General features: G+C 43.2%; 1 protein-coding gene across 4 annotated transcripts in view; it reads left to right on the top strand.

Annotated features, from left to right (window-relative positions):
* The first annotated feature begins 8535 nt into the window (after positions 1 to 8535).
* The window catches only part of PPP4R1 (protein phosphatase 4 regulatory subunit 1), a 71244-nt gene continuing 65864 nt past the window's right edge, over positions 8536 to 13915 (top strand). For 2 of the 4 annotated variants that reach the window (XM_080378980.1, XM_080378977.1), the window contains exon 1: positions 9793 to 13647. In XM_080378980.1, coding sequence (XP_080235106.1) covers positions 13641 to 13647 — 7 coding nt within the window. In that variant the 5' untranslated portion in view covers positions 9793 to 13640. Of the gene's footprint in view, positions 13648 to 13915 lie in introns of all 4 variants that reach the window. The other 2 variants (XM_080378978.1, XM_080378974.1) reach the window with 2 other exon arrangements.

Raw genomic sequence — 13915 nt, 5'->3', positions numbered from 1 at the left:
CTTACCGGCTTGCGTGATAGACCTTGTAACAGATGCACTGCTCCTAAAGTGCTTGGGAAAGATTTTTGGCAGTATAGATGTACATTTGTCAAGAGGGTCAAATTTACTCTACTGGTTCGCTGTTAATCCCCAGGGCAATCTCTCCTTGCAGGAGAATGGTAATGAAAAGTAATGCAAGTTTCTTTGCATTCTTTGCAAGGGATGTGCCATAGCCCCAAGCTGGTGGTAGCGCTACCTTTCTTCACCGAGACTGTGAAATGGGGAAAGAATCAAAAAAAGCTTTTTTCTTACAGCTGAGAAACAGAAGCTGACGTACAAATTGAGAACACTACAAATGCTATAGGCAGTTAACCACCAAGAAAGGACAAGAAAGTAAAATATCTGCTCAAAACCAGACATAAATTGTATAATTAGATGGATTTAGTCTGGAAGTTAGGAGTAGGGCTTCTTGAGGCTTTGGAAAATTTTTCTAATAGTAGCTGTCAGAATAAAAAAACAAAAATTAAACTAATTTAAAAGTAGAGCTTTATATATGTAACGAGAATTTTCAGAGATGACCTGAAATAGCACAAGTCAAGACGCAGTGATCCAATAGATTATTTGTCCATACCACTAAGTAAATTTTCCAATCAACATCAGCTGTTGGGGCTGGACATCAGGCCCAACATGTCACAAATGAATCGTTAGAGCTCTTTCTACTGTGATTGAATATACTGATGTATTTCACTCAGTCCAGCAAAAGCCGTCCAGCTGCATCAGCCTGTCTATTACCTTCAGCCTTTATATCACTTAGGCAGGATGGATTCATACAATCAACTCCTGATGAAAGCTCCAGATCTTATATCAATTTCCTTTTCTATATGAAAATTATGCATATACTAATGTGAGCCATGGTGCTGGATGAGTCCTTTCTCTTGTTACACTCCATACAAAAGCATGCCTGAGCATGCATGTGTTTGCAATGTAAACACCAGTCCAAACAAAAGATTGTGGTGTTTTCATGTACCATGGTGCAGTTCAGAACAGGGGGTTCACTGACCGTGGGCATTCAAGGACGCAGTTCGTTTGTGTCTGTGGTTGTTGTAATATGTTTCGTTTTGCAGGTCCTCTCTTTGGGCTGCCAATTTTGAGCACCGTTTGAGAAGACATTATGATGATTGTTAAGAGTCCATGGAGGTGACATGAACTGTCTCAGTTTACTTTTGGTGGCGTTGACATTGGGTTGCTCCATTCTTTTCACGCTTCTGGTATAACTGATACCGGTTAGTTGCTGCTTGGAAAGGGAATGTAGAGATCAGCTTCACCCAACTAGATGTTGTCTGACTGGAGTGACAACTGCGGAGAGACTTCTACTTCAAAATGCAGGGAGGACAGTGATACCTTCTTGCCTTCCAGCACGCTGCGGGAGCAGCCCAGTGAGGGTCATTATAAATTACAACTGGATTTACTGAATGGCAGTGCTGTTTCCTCCTAGCAGTATATTCTACAGTACATTATTCTCATAGAAAATAGAGTAGTATCTAGTAGCTAACTTTGCCCAGTCTACCACCATTAGCTTTGTATGGGGTGAAGGAGCCTGTGTTTACTACCAAATGAAAGGAGGGCATCCACAATTCTCCTTTTAATTAAGCTTAGCCTTGTAAACTGTGAAAAGGGTATTATATTAAGGCCAATGTTCTATTGTCAAACAAGCAGGCTGCTATTGTGCATATTGCCAAGGGGAGATAACAAGGCTCTTTTACTGTCAGAAATTTGTCCTGCCAAGTGGGCATCAGGTTCATCTAAAACATGCCCAGCGTGTGTGTGCTGCCAGCCAGAGGGCGTTTGAAATTCACATTGATTTTTCTCATTATATCCTCGGGCAATGAATGCACATTGGTAGTGCTTCCTCTGGTTACAGAAGAACCAAACAGGGATCTTCCAAACAAACCTCAAATGAAAATTTTCAAATGAAAATGCATCTATCCATGCTGGCCTGCCAGTAGTTTAGGTGGTGAGTAGGGTGTCTGTAGCCAGCTTGTGGTGTCACTCCTATGTTTTTGCCTGTATCAGTGGAACTGTTCATTATCAACAACTATGAGGCAACTGAGAAGGAGAAATTAAAATTCAGTTGTAAGCCAGGTGGTGACTGAGGAGGCTTATTGACTAAGGTTGATTCATTTGTTTAGATTTAACAGTGAGAGGTTTCTTTGCAGTCCAAACTGAACAGGAAAACAATCTGAGAAAGAAATCTCAAAGGAACAAAAATCTGATCAAGAAGTTCTCATGAATTCAAAAAAATCTCCTACAGCATGAAAGATAGTCCCCAACTCCCCACCCGCTCTCCCCCCCCCCCCCCCCCCCCATCCTCCCCCATCTCCCCTGGTTCTGCTATGAATGAAATTCATGTGTGTTCAAATGACCTTAAGACTGAGTTTGGGAGTGTGACCTCTCCTCTTCCCACCACCAGTCTAAACAGTTCTGAAGTGCAGAGGATGTTTGATGTAAACTCCAAATCTCCTTTTGGGTCTCTGTTCTTTAGGAGGACAAATTAACCCTTAAAGAAACCTGCAGTTTTGACCACATGAATTATGATTATTGCTGTTATGATGTCTGTGTTTTTCTTTTCAGAACAGGTCCTTGTTTAATATTTATTCCAATTTCCATGTACATCAGTGGTAGTACTGCCTGTTTATGGACTTCAGAATTTGCCTTCAACATAGATAATCTGAGTTTGTTCAAACCTAAAAATAAATGAGAAGACTGTATGTTTTGTTTTGTAGGGTTTTGAATATTTAGTAATAAAATATTTTACAAGGAGGAAAAGAATGCACTACTTGATCAACAGCTTTGTTTTTCTAATGAGGAGTAATGATATAGTAGTCTCTTCAAATAAGCTATGACTTCTCAGGGCCTTGACTGTACCAAAAGATGCTGATTACCCAGACATAACTAAGAGACTAACGTGAAGAGCAGAAATTGGAAATATGCACAATGCAGCATATTTTATCAGTCCAGGTTTTTTACCCTCCCCTTCATTTTTTTGTGGTTTCGTTAAAGGTGATTGAACAGTGATGCATGGATCAGGTCCAAAGGTCCTGCAGTATCTGAAGAGGCTCTAAATGTTATTTTTCAGGGCAGTTAAATGCCAAGCAAAGTTCTATACTAAGCTTGCATTCTAAGGGTACGCAGACATATCTTCACCAAGTGGCACCTAGATCAGGAAATCACATCTTTCACCTTCACAGCTAGAAAAGTTTTAAGAACTGATGAGAATTAAAATAATAAAGCAATTATTGGAAAGGTCAGTTGTGAAGGTATAGTTTAAAGAGAACTGGCACTAGTTATCTGCAGTAATGGAGTAGCAAAGTGAAGATCTATCTGCAGGACAACCTTAGAGAGAAGCTACCACAGTCATAATCTTTCTAATGATATCAGGAGGGTGATAAAATGGATTAGAAAATATTTATGACAGAGACAAAATACTGTTCAGTCAAAACTCAGAAAGAGTCAGAAGTCTCATTTTGGTGTTAGGGCATATTAAAAAAAAATCTCTTAGCTGAACTCTTCAGCTCTTGGTTGAAGTCTAAGTTTGACATAGTCCTGCTGAAGCCAAATAAATCCTTTCAGTAAGACAGGTGGCCAGAATGGAGATGTGGTCCCCAGCCCCCTGGTCCAGGTGTTCATGCAGTCATTAGCAAAGGAGGAGCTTCACCCGTGAAAAATTTGCACTTTATTCGAGCTACTATTGTTCACTGAACGTCTGGGCATGTGTCTTGACTGTAATCCCTCTTCCAAAAAAAGCTCAGATGAACTGCACCTGGGTGGGAGTATCCCCTTTGGCTCCTCCACAGAGGATGGGAGCACTTGGGCACCTGGGTGATGTAGGTCATAGCGCTTGCTTGTGGCTGCAGAACGAACAGCAACCTGGAAAGTAAGGAAATCAGAGCTCTGGAAACAGGATTTGGGGAGCTGGGTCCCAAATGATTTGCACAGAGGATGCAGAAAAATTGAGCTCCTGGCTGGCTCTGTCCTGCAGGAAGGGGAGGTAAATGACACTATGTGGGTTCAAAGACTTCTATGCAAACGCAGCACTACCTGGGTGTGTTACCCCATAGCAATAGCAAGCTCACATTTTACTTGCTCTAACACATGAGCAAGGACGTAAGCACCCCTTTGAGGGGTCACCTGTTCTACACCTATTCTTGGACTGGTCAGAACATAAGCTCAAACTGAGGGCTGGTTGGTTAGTTTGTCTAGCCCAAGGGAAGAGGTCAATTAGGCAAGTAATCAGGCTCAACACGCATATGCTGTGCTAGTGGCAACTAAGGAGCTAAATGTGGAAGAGAAAAGGATGCAGAGATTTTTGAGCATAAGCACACACAGAGCCTGTCTTAAAGCAAGACATGCTGCTTCCAGCTCTATCTTTATGAAAGCTCTGTCTCTGGATCAAAGAAATAAAATTGCTCTAACAACTTGTTTTTTCAAGATAAGCCAAATTTTCTGCCTCTCCTCTAACTTGCGCTGGCATGCTGTACACTGCATGCTTTTCTGTTTGCTTACCAAAAGGTATCATGAGATAATTAATGCATATAAACTATAGCTTTTCAAGAGAAATAACCTTTCCTTTGTTTTCAAGTTCCTAATATCCTGAAGTTCTGCTTCCTGACAATTTTGAGGACTGTACAGATTAACTTTTAATGGGTAGGTGAAGGATACCGCAGCAAGCACAGCCTTCTATTTCATCTGTTTCTTGCTGAGAAAAATTACAAAACAGAATCTTCCCTGTATATTTAATCTAATTTAAATCTTAATGGACGTTTGAGTGAAAGGATGTAATATGTTATTTAAAGCTGATCCATTAACCACAGGTTAATAGCATTCATACCCTTAAAAAGCCACAGTTGATAGGAAATATTGAGAACTAAATAGCATCTGTGGAATATTAATTCTCTATACAAAGGTCTTGAAAAACAGCAGACTGCTTTTCCAAGTCAAAGGTAAAAAGCCCTCTGAAAACATTGTATCTACACTGCTTCCTATACCGAACCCTTTACAGCACTGGGGGCAGAGCCAACCTTTCTTTTAGCTCCTGTTAGCAGGAGAGTTTGCCTTGTCCCATTCTGCTCCTGTCTTGTTGGGAACGTGAGTCTTGCAAGCTCCCTCTCCTCCATAAAACTCTTCCTCATGAGACAGGGTATCTGCAACCTTCCTCTGGCTAGTTTTCCTCTTACTCCAGTGAGCTGTCCTACCTCACAAATGCATGGATTATGCCAAGGAATCAGTTAGGATTACCACTATCATAACACCATTTAGCCACTGAATCATACCGAGGCACTGAAAAAAGGCACTGGGACTGTTAAAGCAATGAGAAAGCCTGTCTCCTCTGGCTCCCTGACATACAGCACATGTACACTGCATGGTATGACGCGTGCTGTACCATCCTCTGGGTCTGCACAAAAGCAGAGGTGTTCTGCTGATCCCACCACAACATCCCTCAACTTGGCTGGGCTTCCAAGGTGGTTATGCCCTCTGAGTGCATCAAAGCGGAGAAAGCAGGGATAAGGGCAGACTACTCTGTTCTTACTGTTTAGCAAGCACTATAAAAAAAGCAAGACATAATTCTTGATCAGGAGCCAAAAAGTAATTAAACATAATATAATTAAACAGAAGTTTTATAAACGTAACAGCTTGCTTTTTAATAATTGAACTCAGGACAACATTATCACTCATACCAATATGAAACCCCCTAAGCAGGACTCAGTTTCCCAGTGTTAGAGCTCCTTGCTTTCCGTATGAGTGGCTCCTTAGTCTCAGAAACAAAATCAGCTCTGTGGTTTTCAAAATGCTGCCTGGAAAGAGATGTGAAGAGGAAGAGTGCAGATGGAGTGAGGTATATGCATGCAAATGTGCAGCCTCAACAAACCCATCTCAGTGGGCTTATGGATCCTCACTTAATAGCAAAATTGTATTTAAATAAAAATGTTGCAGCTACCCTGTTAGAGAATAGATAGACATTTCTTCTATTTTGGAACTGCAGACAGTGTCCTTTTAAATAAATGTTATTTTTATTAATTTTATTCATTTTCCTGCCCTTTACTCCCAACCAGTCTGCCTGTAGTCTCATTGCCAATGGAATATGAAGGTGAACGATGAGGTTTCTTGTTTTACTTTGATATTTTCACTGGGTTTCACTGGAATAAATAACACTTGGAAATATACTGAGGTTCTCATGGGGTAAATCCATCTTTATTCAGAAAGATTTCCTGTATGCTGTGCTTGAAAAACATATTCCACTAAATCATTACTTTGATCCCACCCACATTCCAATACCACTGTGCATACTTTGTCTGACTTTCTTTATGAATCACCCAATAAAACACACCCAGTTCAAGATATTATTGGCAATGCTATGGTCTACGTAAATTAAATCTCATTTTAAACAAAAACCTTTGACCCTGAAATGTTGCCTGTGCCTGGATCCAAGAAGAAGTTTAAGTGCAGTAATCTAAAGCTTCTTAATATACCTGACACTCTTTAACTGTTCCCACAGTTAAAAAATACTACAGCTTACATTTGTATCACAACCAGGCATCCAGTGGTTCAGGCCCTATGATAGTAAGAAAAATAGGAAATGGTCATTTATATATCAAGTGAGAAAAGCTAATTTGGAAATTATTGAGAAATGAGCCTAGCCAGGAGTTGCTTTAGGACCATAATGTCCCTTTCACATCCTAGGTAATTTAATTATACAAAGGGACTATTTTTGGACCAGACGGCTCTTTAAACTTTTGGTACTTGCTATTACAAACCATCTGGCCCTGTATACTGTTGGATTTCATAACTCATACTGTATCACCATCTTCTGCAGAGATTATACATGGGGTTTTATGTTTATTTTTCTCCCGTCTAGTTTTGTGTACATTGGTTTCAAATAAAACACTTTGTTCTTTGGATTCCCTCCCAGTTCAATAGCTGAAAAGTTTTGTGTAGGAACTGGCACATATCAAGAACCATCATTCAGTTGTCCTCTTATTTTGGGTGGCTTTTTGGTGGTTTTTCCCTCTGCTATACAATCCTTGCTCATAGTCTGCAGATCATTTTCTAACACTGTAAATAAGATAGATAGTCTTTTAGAATATTCTCAGCTTCCACTTTTAGAAGAACAACTTCAGTTTCAATTACTTCTTTAATGAACAGACCTCTGCTATATCTTGGATATATTTGACTGATTTCCAAATGTTGTGCCACTGCCTGTCCATACATCTGTCTGGGCTCAGTGCTACGTGAACTGTAATTACACAGCTATTGATTTGAGTTGGAGCACAAGCAGAATGAGCTCACATCTGCCCTCAAAAGACTGTACAAATACGCACATCTAAAGACTAACTCCTCCAAAGGTCTAAAATACACGTGTGTAACTGACCCCGAAATTCAGTGTGCTTCCTACAAGAGCCAGGGTTATCTAAACAAAGAGTTCTTAGGATGTAACCCCTTGACATCTCCACCCCTCACATTTTTTAGGATTGACATGTCCTAGCAATCACACAGACTGGGATAACAAGCCATGTCCTAAAGCAATCATTCTCCTGACAGGCATCCCACTGGCACCTTACTACCCTTCAGATCAGCAAAATAGAGCATGGCTGCCTGCATGGGCACATACCCATTTCTCCCTGACTAAATGGATTACACTGCTGCTGGCTGAATAGGGTGGCCAAGGCGACTTCCAGCCGGCCAGTATCCACACGGGTTGTGAAACAGTGTTACTCTTGGATCTGACATAAACCCAGTTCAAATCTGAAAAAGGTCCGCAGACAGGTTGCCAGGCTCCACTTCTGCCAGGATTTGGGGTTTGTTTCTATTTTACTTTGGAAAAAAATGCAATGTGAGTATATGAAAACAGTAAGAAGGTTCAAAAACTATCAATGAAAACAGAACTAGAAGTGAGGTACACAGCAGCTTGCTGCAAGGAATTTGGGATGGAGGGGCAAGAGGGTGGGGAGAGCTGGTGCTGTAGTAAGAAGAGAAAGGATCTTAGGAAGGGACCAGTTGGAAGGATGTGAAAGTGATGTTGGAGGACAACCACCAAAAGGAAAAGCAGGTTTGGTGGTAATGGTAGTTCAGTCCCATTTGTCCCTCTGAGATATGTTCTGGGATCTGAATAGCTCATCTCTGATTCAGAAGATGCGAGCACTCTGATTCAGGGCGTGAGCACATACAGTCAGCTCACACTCTTCTTGTGAAAGCTGATTGTATGTGCCAGTATCTCAGCAGACCTAGAGAGATGCAAATTTAAACTCAGTAGACCAGGAAATGGAGGAGTGAATAAATGCAAATATATTAATCTGAAAATCAGGTTAGGTATTGCCAGGTAGGGACCGGTTGGGTGGGGAAGGGAGACTGCGTGGGCTGAGGAAAGGCTGGAAAGCCCGGCTGACTCAAGTACAGGTCTAACAGGGAGGCAGGGTCTGGCCTGGCATACGACTCGGAGCTGGCACATTAGGAACCACGCATTAGATTGCTACCTGTCATATATGCAGTGGCATCAGATAGCAAAAAATAGCACAGATTTTTTGGGTGTGCTTTATTTTATTCACTGTTTTTCATCTCAGGCCTCGAGCAATATCAGGCACATTTTCTTCTTTTGTTCTCTGTTTCCTTACCTGTAAGATGAGAATAATGATATTTATTTCCTTTCAAAATTGTTTGGAGATCTAGGATGAAGGGTTGGGGGATATCAGTATCTACTACAATAGTATCCCAGCTACACTTATATGTAGTTGCTGTAATTTCTTGAAGTAGTTAAAATTTGGATTTTTTTTTCTCCTTGCTCAAAATAAAGAAATAAATTAAACTGGCAGTTCACTGAGGAAAAGATTCAGCTCCTGATTGCCCAGTCTTATTTCTTTCCAGTATGTTGGTGAGCCACAAACCCCTGAGAACCAGGAAATCCAGAGCTAAGGTACATTGGTACGACCTGAACTTTGCCTTGTTTGATCAGTGACTCAGTCTTCCGGTAGCATACACATGATTCCTGAAGCAGATCATCTCTTAAAGGAAAACTTGTGTCCGGACCAGTGCTACTTAACAGGGAATCCTGTACAAATGCTGCACTCAAACACTGAGATGCAGCTCCCTGAAACAGCTCTGACACATTAATTCTTTGACCTTTTTCACAGTGAGCTTGAGCACCTACAGAATCAGATACAGAAACTTTCATTTGCCCACTGTAAAGATCACAGACCACTCTCATGCAGTGTCTATAGCCAAAGGAGTTGGGGATGTCACCACCGGTAGTGGTATTAATTGCAAGACTTGTCTCCAGATTTACATGCCTCTCTTCTGTTTGCCCACACAGCTACCATCTTCATGCCATTGGTGCTATAGATTTGTTTGCAAATTAATTCCAAGAGCTATTGTGAGCCCTCGGTGTAGCCTTAATGTTGCACCGGGGTGTACCTCAGGTGGATATGTCCTAGTTTTCAGGGGTTTGAGCATCACTTGAGCTTGCTGCTGAATTTTTTGCTGTCCTGGAATGACATAAGGAACCCACAAGGCAAACTTAATTTTGTATTAACCAAGCTCTTTGTCAGCAAATTTAGGTGTTAAGTTATTCATGGTTGGCATACTAATGTGTTTATGATTCTTCTGTGAGGCCTTCACTGGGAGCAGTGGCAGCTGGACTCTGATATTAAGGTTTGCAGGTACTCACCAGCTCAAGCTTTTACTCAGGAAACATGGAAAGCTAAACAAATATGACTAGCGCACTGTCAAAAACTTTCACAACCACAAGGTATGTATCAAAAAAAACCCTCCAGTATTTTTATTGGAGGGGAAAAAAAAGAACACGACTAGGGAAGGGAAGGAGAGAAGGAAGGAAAAGGGAAAGGAGACAAGTTTTATGACTAACACCTCTTTTTTAGCAGAAAGGCTTTACTGTATTTTCAAATGCAAATTGACTGTGCCCCAGGCTTCAGCCATCAGGTTTTCACCTGCATCCATAGGTATTATAGGTACTCCTGTGCTTATGTGTGTGTATATGTATCTTAATCTGTGTGTTTAGTCATGGGCCAATTTTGGTTAAGCACTCTATAAAGAACAAAAAGGTGGTCTAAGAAGTAAACAGTGTATAGTTTAGCCATAAAGCACAGCATATGCGTGCAGACAAAATCCTGGGGGTGGACAAGAAAACTATGACTCAGGATAACTCAAGAGGATAAGTAGTTGCCTTGGTGCACCAGCAGTCTAACCCCAGCACATTTTTGGTAGGCTTTACAGGAAAAGGGAGTTTTGAAGAGGAATCTGAAGGAGGGTAGCAAGATGGCTGCATAGGTACTTACAGGAAGCTCCTTCCACACAGGAAGGGTAGCCTGTGAGAAATGCAAAGCTAGTTAATATGCAGACATTGAAAGCTAGCATTGTTATCTGATCAGACTTGCTTCTTCACAGCAAATGAAAGAAAACAGATAATAATATGCTAGATAATAATATAGCGATAAGCGTGAATTCTTGGGGCTGCAGGGTTTTGAGCCTGAGGCCTTTACACCTGCAGCAGTTTTGACTGAAGAAATGTTACTAATCCAACTACAGAATAACATGTTGCAGATATGTCTAGATGGATGTTGTGTATCTTGTGTCTAACTTGGTCACTTGTGTAGGTTTGAAAGGATTTATGTAGTAATTTATGTAAATACTGTAATGTCTTGCTGATTGCTGTGGACTTTTTTTGAGATACATCACATAGATAGCAATACACGTGTCTTGTGTCTTCTATCACAGGCAAAGGATCTTGCCAAAGAGCCTTCCATTTGTATCCTTCCATCCATAGCCTTGGCTTCCACCCTTTGTAGCGTGTTTTTCCATGGGATAGCGTGTGCGAACGTTGAGTTTATTTCTTAGCTTTTTTTACTTTCCAGCACCTGTAAGTGTACTCAAACTGGCAATGAGAACTCCAGTATAAAATGTGCTAGAATTTTTTAGCAGGTGCTATATTACTTGCTCTTTAACACGTCTTGTTGGATAATTAGGTATGTTATTTTAGAATGGCAGTTCATCATGCTGTCTGAAAGAGTCAGTGTCTGTTGTACACTTACAGGGTCTCTGTCTGCCTTGCATGTGACCAGTGGCAGGGAATCTTACCACCAACTTCAACTTTGAATCAGGCCCTTAATCAGTACCTGGGGATTCACTGAAGCCTAGAAGTGTAGAAATACCTGGTTACTTATTCATTAAGTGGGATTTTGCGTTGTGTGTTAGCATGAAGCCAAACAATTACACATTTTTTTAAAATTATTTTCCCCTCTCCATGTGTGTATCACTGTATAAGCCAAAGGTTTTGCCGCAGAGTTTCTACTCACAAAGGAAGAGACCTTTCCTGATGGCTGCTAGCAATATTGCTGGGACCAGCTGCGCCTGACGAAGAGTCTGATGTTCTATGGGTAATACATAGCAAAAAAAATTGCAGTTCATGAACAATTATAATTTGTCTTGCAAGGCTAAATCACACTTATCCTTGTTATCTGTGCTATTTAAATACAACACAGTCCTGCCTACAGAGAAAGAACTAACCACCACTTAAGAAGAGCACATGCACATAGGAAGATCCAAAATTCATTTATGTATAATTATGTTAAGTATAATCTTATCCAATCATTTTAACTTGCTTTATTGCATAAATTGTACTTCCTTTCTTTAAACAAATATGTACATAGAAATACAAAACAAAACACTTCAGAGACCATTACATGTGGGGCAATCCTTAACTGATGATAATTAACACTATTATTACACTTTTAAGAGCAGTAATTCTGGTGCATTCCAAATTATAAACCCAACTGTCATAGATGTATCTCACTAAGTTCCATTTCTCATTCTGATGACAATAATAATGGTCAAGGTAGCTTTGATGGTCTCAGACCACAGTAACCTATAGTCAGCGTGCATTACTGCCTCTTCGTATAGTTGGAAAAAGGAACCAAACCTCTCGATTCTTTCAGTGGAACAAAACACATCACATTTTAAGCTGTTACTGAATTCAGAGGAAGCAAAACTGGGCCTCAATTGTGGTGAAGGATGCAGAGAGGAGATGAGAAAAAACTTCCTGGAAATAACTTGCAGCAACAGAGATAATAAAAATGGGATCTTCAAGTACACTTTACTTTTCTGTTCTAGGTATATTGCTATTACATCCAGCATTGCCAGTGATTTGTGATGTCAAGTATTTCCCCTGAATCGCCTCTTAAATTACACTGGCAGAAAATAGCATGGTTCATATAACTTAGTCATGGTGAATTTACTTGATTTACTCCAATTTTGAGGTTATATATCTGAATAAAAGCAAGTGTTGGGTAATCAGTATCCAGTTGGCCCTAGTGACTTGTCTGAAGATTGAATGGGCATGAAACAGGACTCAGCTTGTCCTATAGGATTGTAAGGAAAAGGATAGATGCATTTTAAAAGAAGATTACACATTTTCAGCCTCTATAGCAAAGAGAATGACTACAGAGATTTACTCCTTGTCCAACTTACAAAATAAAAAAAAACCTTTAAGATGTTAAAGAGCAGCTTACAAGACATTCTGTCAAACACTCAGTTAAAAACAGAACTACTGAAATTGCATCCTTTTCTGAAAAACTGAACAAAACCAACTTATTTTGTTTTCCAGAGTATTAACAACTTCATCTATTACTGACATAAAAATAAGGCTGTTGGAAGGCTCGGATAAGACTCCCAGGTAGCACCAGTAATGTTCCTTTCCTTTACCCAGTGCTCTGGGTATCAACTAATTAGAGCATCCTTTTTATCCAGCACTTCATCTTCTCATTTACAGTGGAAAACCTATTTAAGATGACAACAACTATCAGCACTGACCATAAGGTAAAGCCAACAAAAGCCGAAAATGATAGATGCTTTTGCACATACATTCAACTAAATCGTGTATTTTTAGAAGGCAGGCGGCCGAGCGGAGCACAGCCCGTGTTTTTCAGCCAGAGCTTCTCGGCCGCTGGAAGCCGGCAGGTCGCAGGGCGCCGGTGGCAGGGCCACCTCGCGGGGGTCCCTTCTCCTCGGGCGACCCCGCAAGGCCCGAAGCAGGGACTTTGCGGCCCCGCTGTCTCGCCCAGACCCTCTCCCCTGGAAGCGGCGCCACGCGGCGCGAGGCGGGGGCCCTTCCCTCCGGCCGGCCCCGCCGCACGGGAGCGCCGTGGGGCAACGCCTCAGCCCGCCGCCATGCCCGCCCCTCGGCGGGCGGCAGGAGGTACCCAGCCGAGCCCCGGGAGGGCGGCTGGGGCGGGGGGCGAGCCCAGGTGAGCGGGCCGTGCTGTGCCGTGCCCCGCCGGTCGCCGGCTTCGCCGCCCGCGGGCCGCGCCGTGCCGCTCCGGCCGTGAGTCAGAGCGAGGGGCGGGGAGGCGCGGCCGCCTGTGCGAGCGAGCGCGACTCCGTCGGGCGGAGGCGGGGGCAGCGTGTCCGGCCCAGACCCCTCCTCCCGCCTTCCTCCGCCCGCCCGCTCCCTCCTCCCTCCCGCGACTCTCCCGGGGACGCAGGGAGACGCCGCCGGGCCCGGGGCCTGGACCGCACCGGGCCTGCCCGCTCCCGCCGCCCCCTGCCTCGCTCGGCCGCCGGGTAAATGTAGGCGGGCGCCCCGCGGGGGCTGCAGCAAGATGGCGGGTAGGTAGCGCCCCCCTCCCCCTTTCCGCACACGCCGCCTCCCCGGTGAGGCGCCAGCCCTCCCCCCCCCCCCCGGGCTCCCCCGCCCCGGCTTCGGAAGCGCTTCCCGCCGCTGTCCGGCTCGGAGCGCGGGGGCCGCGGGGTGGGGTCAGGCCGGGGAGGGCGCCGGGGCGCAGCCTGCGGAGCCCGTCAGCGGCGGCGGGGGGCGGCCCCGCGGGCGGGCCGGGTCACGCGTGGCGGGGGCGCGGCGGGCCGGGCGCCTTGGCAC

This window comes from Falco punctatus (genome assembly GCF_963210335.1).
Source record: "Falco punctatus genome assembly, chromosome: 3".
NCBI lineage: Eukaryota > Metazoa > Chordata > Aves > Falconiformes > Falconidae > Falco > Falco punctatus.
The sequence above is the reverse complement of the archived record's forward strand: the minus strand, read 5'-3'. Positions and strand labels throughout refer to the sequence as shown.